The sequence below is a fragment of the Salvelinus fontinalis genome, chromosome 8, assembly GCF_029448725.1.
Source record: "Salvelinus fontinalis isolate EN_2023a chromosome 8, ASM2944872v1, whole genome shotgun sequence".
Lineage (NCBI taxonomy): Eukaryota > Metazoa > Chordata > Actinopteri > Salmoniformes > Salmonidae > Salvelinus > Salvelinus fontinalis.
The window spans coordinates 17,574,867-17,582,641 of NC_074672.1; the positions used below are offsets into that span (position 1 = coordinate 17,574,867).

The following is a 7,775-nucleotide window of genomic DNA, read 5'->3' on the forward strand; positions in this document are numbered from 1 at the left end:
GAACGCGGCAACCGACTCCCTCCACCAACTAATGACGCAATCATTGTGCGCGTGGGCTGTGTGACTGGCTGCTGGGTAGATTTCGCTCCACATCTGAACTAAAGTAAGAACACATTTGGATGCAGGTAATTAATTATAAACGGGTAACATTTGATTACATTAACGTTTTCCCTATACGGCTCATTTTGATTGGCTGCAAACGTTAGTTAGCTAGCCACCGACGGTCAGACGCGAGTGAGGTAATTTAGCTAGCTACACGTTAGAAAATAGTATTTATGGCTAGTTAGCTAGTTTGGGGCCATCGACTCAACGGGCTATAACGTTAATCGTTCATTTTCTCCCGTAGGATGCCTCTGCCCCCGGCGTTACTGGCTCGCCTAGCCAAAAGAGGGATTCTTAAGCACTCAGATCAAGGTATGGCTACAACAACAAATAAATAATTTTTACTCACTGCAAAAATGCTAGCTAGCTAAAACATTTCACTTCCTGTCTCTAGATGCGGATGAGGAGATTATTGCTGAGGACTATGATGACAACAATGTAGATTATGAGGCCACTGCCCGTGAGAATTTACCTCCCAACTGGTACAAAGTATTTGACCCTATTTGGTAAGCACTCTTTTTCAGATTCTCCACTAAACACGTAGATTGCACAACACCTATTGGGTATGGCTAGTGGACAGCAGCTGTTATGGAGTGATTTGTTTTTGGTTGTGGACTGACTATAAAATTCCATGTATTTTGTATCCTTAGTGGTCTGCCATACTACTGGAATGTGGAATCTGACCTAGTTGCCTGGCTGTCCCCAACCGACCCCACATCTGTGATAACCAAAGCTGCCAAGAAGTCAAGGGGTAAGAAGAGTCCTAGCTTGACCACCCAGTAGAGCAGATACTGTTTCATGTATTCAGACTCAGTATTTAGGATGGATTTGATTCTGACAATCTTGGTCTTGCTGCTGCTCCAGTTTCAACTGTTCTGCCTACGTCTATGGAACCCTAACCTGTTCACCGGATGTGCTACCTTGTCCCGGACCTGCTGTTTTTGACTCTCTTTCTCTCTACTGTAGCTGCTGTCTCTAACTCTGAATGCTCGGCTATGAAAGCCAACTGATATTTACTCCTGAGGTGCTGACCTGTTGCACCCTCTACAACCACTGTGATTATTATTATTATTATTTGACCCTGCTGGTCATATATGAATGTTTGAACATCTTGGCCATGTACTGTTAGAATCTCCACCCAGCACAGCCAGAAGAGGACTGACCACCCCTCAGAGCCTGGTTCCTCTCTAGGTTTTTTCCTAGGTTCCTGCCTTTCTAGGGAGTTGTTCCTAGCCACCGTGCTTCTACATCTGCATTGCTTGTCGTTTGGGGTTTTAGGATGGGTTTCGGTATAGAACTTTGTGACATCGGCTGATCTAAAAAAAGGGCTTTATAAATACATTTGATTGATCATACTAACTCAAATATTCTATCTTACAGCAGAGGTTGGGGAGGACAGAGGAGAGAGACAAATTGAGAAGCCAGACAGAGAGAGGGAGCGGGAGAGGGAAAAAGATCGGGAACCAGAAATGGAGAGGGAAAGAGGGAGGAATGATGGGAGGGAAAGAGACAGGCGGATGCAGAGGAGAGAAGACTTTGCCCCCTACAGCAAGAACAAACGAGGTAAAGATTCATAACATTGTATCTCTTGCTCAAAACAAATATTGCAACCATACCAAAATCGAATGGCTTATGTACACTTGCTAACAGGTTTCTGTAAACTGTATTTTGCAGGGAGGAAGGATGAGGAGATGGACCCAATGGATCCCAGTGCTTATTCTGATGCTCCCAAGTAAGGCCACTGACCCAATCATTCATTGCTACCTTTCCTTGCATCATAAGCTTATGTCCATTGTCAGAAATCCCTGGCACTCTTTTTCTCCTGCCCTGTATGTAGGGCTGTGGTGGTCATCAAATTATGTCAACCAGTAACTGTCATGCAAATAACTGCCCGTCTCACGGTATTGACCGTTAATGAACATAAACACATTTAGCATAGCCTACAAGCCACTGATCCGGACCTTTGGAACATCTACATTTTAAAAAGTGTTGTCAATCAATTTAATATAGCCTACACCATCACAATAAACCCATTATTTATTTTAGGCAGTTCTAAATAAATATTATATAAAGAAAATGTAGCCTATTTTGGTAGAATAGCATATTCTGAGTCATCCTTATGTTTTGCCTTGATCTGGCTATGCCATATGGCTGTGGGCTACACTAGTTCATTTAGCAGGCAAGATTGCTTATACTTCCGGTGGCATTATTTTATAGTAAGAACAATACAATTGAACAACGCTAAATGAAATAGAAATGATATTTTTCCCAAACGCTTTCCGAGGGACTGCGCTCATATATTGGAATTCCACATGAGAAAGGTTTCCGACTCCTCGTACATACTATTACCGGCAACTTCAGGAGAATAGTGGCAGAATCTGCGAATGTCAGCAGGAGCGGGAGGAGAATAGTTGGGTCAGGTTTTTAAAAAACTTCTGGTTATCAAGATCTATCTAGCTCTCTGTCGCCCTCTTGAGGCATCAAACCGTAAGCTTAAAGCATCAGACAAGCTCAATGCATTTAGTTGATTTTATTAAAACACATAGGATGTGTCTATATATAGACAAATACACTTTACAAATAAGTGCTATATCCAGGCACTCCGTATTGCGTTGTGCGCAAGACCAGCCCTTAGCCGTGGTCTATTGGCCATATACCACACCCCCTCATGCCTTATTTTATAGGAAGTAACTGTAAAAGTACTACTGGTGATATATGTAATGGGGAATTGATATACACTAACAATCAAACGAAAACAATTCACACGATTTAAGTTATCAAACAATGAATGTGCACAAATTGGCGGGAGAGAGTGCATTCTGGAGAGAGTTGTGCAACTGAGGTCAATCTGACATCTACATCGGCCATGCAGCATTTACAGTGATATGGCCTCAACGAGTCAGGGCATTCATACTTCTTGCGCTTCACGGGGCAGTGCAGAGCTGTTGTCAAGGAAGTGAGTTTGTGTTTATACAGGATGTACTGCCCCCACCTACCATCAACCAATCATGTCAATGCGGCGCTATACAGTGCCCTCTGTATTGTTACAATATTAGGTAGGCGCATGGCGATGCGCTACAGAGCTCTATTTGGCCTCTGGAGACTCACAATTGCTTCACAACCTCCATATGGAGCCTCCGACCACATTTTTGAATCAAGAATAAATGGGTTTTTGGTTTAGGCCTCCAATGGATTCATTCACTGAGATGGGCACAAATATATACAGTGCATTAGCAAAGTATTCAGACCCCTTGACCTTTTCCACATTTTGTTAGGTTACAGCCTTAATTCTAAAATCGATTCAATTGTTGCTTTTATCTCAATCTACACACAATATCCCATAATGATAAAGCAAAAAATACATTTTTGCAAATGTATAAAAAACTAACTGAAATCACATTTACATAAGTATTCAGACCCTTTACTCAGTACTTTGTGGAAGCACCGTCGGCAGCGATTACAGCCTCAAGTCTTCTTGGGTATGACACTACAAGCTTGGCACACCTGTATTTCGGGAGTTTCTCCCAAACGCCAAGTGGGCTGTCATGTGCCTTTGACTGAGGAGTGGCTTCCATCTGGCCACTCTACTTTAAAGGCCTGATTGGTGAAATGCTGTAGAGATGGTTGTCCTTCTGGAAGGGCCACCCATCTCCACAGAGGAACTGGAGCTCTGTCTGAGTGACCATCTGGTTCTTGGTCATTTTCCTGACCAAGGCCCTTCTACCCTGATTGCTCAGTTTGGTCAGGCGGCTAGGTCTAGGAAGAGTTTTGGTGGTTCCAAACTTCTTCCATTTTAAGAATGGAGGCCACTGTGTTCTTGGGGACCTTCAATGCTGCAGAAATGTTTTGGTACCCTTCCCCAGATCTGTGCCTCGACACAATCCAGTCTCGGCGCTCTACAGACAATTTCTTAGACCTTTTTTTGCTCTGACATGCACTGTCAACTGCAGGACCTTATATAGACAGGTGTGTGCCTTTCCAAATCCACTCAAATCAATTGAATACCACAGGTGGACTCCAATCAAATTGTAGAAACATCTCAAGGATGATCAATGGAAACAGGATGCACCTGAGCTCAATTTCAAGTCTCATAGCAAAGGGTCTGAATACCTATGTAAATAAGGTTTGTTTTTCATTACATTTGCCATTTGTCATTATGGGGTATTGTGTGTAGATTGAGGGAAAGTAATTGTATCCATTTTAGAATATGGCTGTAACAGAATGTGGAAAAATGAAAGGGGTCTGAATACTTTCCGAATGCACTGTATGTGGAATATTTTTTTATTTAGAATGGCCTACAAAAAAACGTGTCATCCATAGCCTGTATTTGAATGGAGGAAGCGCTTCCCGCAGTTATGTTTTTAATATGCCAGGTAGGCTACACCTGTTGTAAAGAGGATTAATGTGCTTAATTTTAAAAATTGAGCAATAAATATAGCAGCATAAGAAAGCTTGGATCCTCTTTTAAATAGTGGCCAGTCAAAACAATTTTACACGCGATTGTGTAATGACTTGGCTTATAAGAACACGTCTCACTAGGCTCTGTAGGCTATGGGCTTTCCAACCCTGTTCAGGGGTCCTAAGTCTATAGGCTACGCTTAGTTATTTGGCCACTTTTTAGTTGTGATACAAACCTTTTCAAAACATGTATGCCTAGGCTAGCTACAAAAATGCATGTGCTGTTTCTTGCCTTTGACTGCTCATGCTGGGAAAGTGAGGATATTCTCACCTATCAGACTATTCTCATTTTATTATTGTCCTTATATATACTAAATAATATATGTTTGAAATTAGTTATGATTTAGAATGGGTCATTATCATGGACCCTTATGTGACCAATAACATTTTATTGGTCACATACACATGGTTAGCAGATGTTAATGCGAGTGTAGCGAAATGCTTGTGCTTCTAGTTCCGACAGTGCAGTAATATCTAACAAGTAATCTAACAATTCCACAATAACTACCTAATACACAATAAGTAAAGGGATGGAATAAGAATATATTCATATAATATGTTGATGAGCAACTACCGAGTGGAATAGGCAAGATGCAATAGATGGTATAAAATATAGAATATACATATGGGATGAGTAATGCAAGATACATAAACATTATTAAAGTGACTAGTGATCCATTTATTAAAGGGACCATTGATTTCAAGTCTGTTTGTATGCAGCAGAATAGCGAATGGAGGACGCTTCTCCTGCGGTTCATTTTCATGCCAGCCAGGCAGGCTTCTCCAGTTGTTTTTTTATTTATTTAACTAGGCAAGTCCGTTAAGAACAAATTCTTATTTACAATGACGGCCTAGACCGGCCAAACCCTAACAACGATGGGCCAATTGTGCACCGCCCTATGGGACTCCCGATCACGGCTGGTTGTGATACGGCCTGGAATCTAACCAGGTCTGTAGTGACGCGTCTAGCACTGAGATGCAGTGCCTTAGACTCGGGAGCGAAGCAATGTGCTTAATATTAGGAAAGTGGAAATATAGTAAGCCTAGTGGTGTTGGAGGGCCAGTAGGAGGCACTCTTTCCTCTGGTCTAAAAAATATATCCCAATGCCCCAGGGCAGTGATTAGGGACATTGCCCTGTGTAGGGTGCCTTCTTTCGGATGGGACATTAAAAGGGTGTTCTGACTCTGTGGTCACTATAGATCCCATGCCACTTATCGTAAGAATAGGGGTGTTAACCCCAGTGTCCTGGCTAAATTCTCAATCTGGTCTTCATACTGTACCATCATGGCCACCTAATCATCCCCAGCTTTCAATTGGCTCATTCATCCCCCCTCTCCCCTGAAACTATTTCCCAGGTCGTTGCTGTCAATGAGAACGTGTTCTCAGTCAACTTACCTGCTAAAATAAGGGTTAAATAAAAAAGCCTATGGAATCCTCTTTTTAAGAGGCCATTAACTCAGTTCTCACGCAATTGCATAGCATATAGAAATATTGCGAAACATGGGCTTTAGAGACATTTATTTCATGCCATGCATCAACCAGCTATTAGGAGCTGGCTTTCGCCACTCACTCTGAATGCCAGGGCTCTCATTAAGAGTTTGATTTGATTGCATTTTCAGTGATGTCAGTGATTAGAAGGACAATGGAGCTCTGAGTACCCGACCATTAGTAAGTTTGGTAGGCTACTAATGAGCAATGGCATTCAGGGTGCAGTGTTGAAGAAGCCTAGCTATGTGGAAATTTAACTGCGGTCATGACTCATAACACGGTCACCGTAACAGCCCTTCTGCATGTATCTAAAATGTATTTTTCTCCACACAGGGGCAATTGGTCCACTGGCTTGCCCAAGCGTAATGAGGCGAAGACGGGGGCAGACACCACGGCAGCAGGGCCTCTGTTCCAGCAGCGGCCGTACCCCAGCCCTGGAGCTGTACTCAGGGCCAACGCAGCCAATAAAAAGCCCCCCAGTGATGACGATGACGACTGACCACAGGGCTTCACACTCAGCAGGGAACACAACTGTGGGCTCCTTGCCTGCTACGTTTGGATGAAGTTACCTTTCTATTCTCAGTCCATACACTACATGGAATGTGAGACCCCTGCTGACAGAATTTATCTGGTGAGGCAGAAACAAGTTGTGCTTCTGCACACGTGTAAATATTACTTGGTATTTTTTTGTACTGTTACCTGTAGGCTACCATTGATCATCAGATGAGTGGCATTTGCTAAATAAATGCTAAATAAATGACTTGTGCTGTTTTTTTTTCCTTTTTGAAAAGAGGCTACATGTGCAATGCTATTGCAGTAAACATGGCAAGTTAAGGGCATCATTCTGAATATATTAGTATTACCATATATACATACAGTTGAAGTCGGAAGTTTACATACACCTTAGCCAAATACATTTAAACTCAGTTTTTCACAATTCCTGACATTTAATCCCAGTAAAAATTATGTCTTAGGTCAGTTAGGATCACCACTTTATTTTAAGAATGTGAAATGTCAGAATAATAGTAGAGAATGATGTATTTCAGCTTTTATTTCTTTCATCACATTCCCAGTGGGTCAGAAGTTTACATACACTCAATTAGTATTTGGTAGCATTGCCTTTAAATTGTTTAACTTGGGTCAAATGTTTCGGGTAGCCTTTCACAAGCTTCCCGCAATAAGTTGGGTGAATTTTGGCCCATTCCTCCTGACAGAGCTGGTTTAACTGAGTCAGGTTTGTAGGCCTCCTTGCTACACATGCTTTTCCAGTTCTGCCCACAAATTTTCTATAGGATTGAGGTCAGGGCTTTGTGATGGCCACTCCAATACCTTGACTTTGTTGTCCTTAAGCCATTTTGCCACAACATTGGAAGTATGCTTGGGGTCATTGTCCATTTGCGACCAAGTTTTAACTTCCTGACTGATGTCTTGAGATGTTGCTTCAATATATCCACAATTTTCCTCCCTCATGATGCCATCTATTTTGTGAAGTGCACCAGTGCCTACTGCAGCAAAGCACCCCCACAACATGATGCTGCCACCCCTGTGCTTCACGGTTAGGATGGTGTTCTTCGGCTTGCAAGCCTCTCCCTTTTTCCTCCAAACATAACGATGGTCATTATGGCCAAACGGTTCTATTTTTGTTTCATCAGACCAGAGGACATTTCTCCAAAAAGTACGATCTTTGTCCCCATGTGCAGTTGCAAACCGTAGTCTGGCTTTTTAA

General features: G+C 42.3%; 1 protein-coding gene across 2 annotated transcripts; it reads left to right on the forward strand.

Moving 5' to 3' along the window:
- The first annotated feature begins 25 nt into the window (after nucleotides 1-25).
- Nucleotides 26-6,809, forward strand: pqbp1 (polyglutamine binding protein 1). Of its 2 annotated transcripts, none has more exons than XM_055931489.1 (7): nucleotides 26-125; nucleotides 347-414; nucleotides 497-608; nucleotides 753-853; nucleotides 1,483-1,665; nucleotides 1,777-1,834; nucleotides 6,383-6,809. In XM_055931489.1, exons 2-7 carry the CDS (start codon nucleotides 348-350, stop codon nucleotides 6,546-6,548), a joined length of 687 nt encoding a protein of 228 aa, XP_055787464.1. In that variant the 5' UTR covers nucleotides 26-125; nucleotide 347; the 3' UTR covers nucleotides 6,549-6,809. The 2 variants fall into 2 exon arrangements, with proteins under 2 accessions (XP_055787464.1, XP_055787465.1); XM_055931490.1 differs by having other exon boundaries at nucleotides 26-103.
- Nucleotides 6,810-7,775: the final 966 nt, after the last annotated feature.

Coding starts and splice junctions, on each gene's coding strand:
- pqbp1 (XM_055931489.1), top strand. CDS start 348: ATGCCTCTGCCCCCGGCGTTACTGGCTCGCCTAGCCAAAAGAGGGATT. Junction 415..496: donor TCTTAAGCACTCAGATCAAG/GTATGGCTACAA, acceptor TCCTGTCTCTAG/ATGCGGATGAGGAGATTATT. Junction 1,835..6,382: donor GCTTATTCTGATGCTCCCAA/GTAAGGCCACTG, acceptor TTCTCCACACAG/GGGCAATTGGTCCACTGGCT.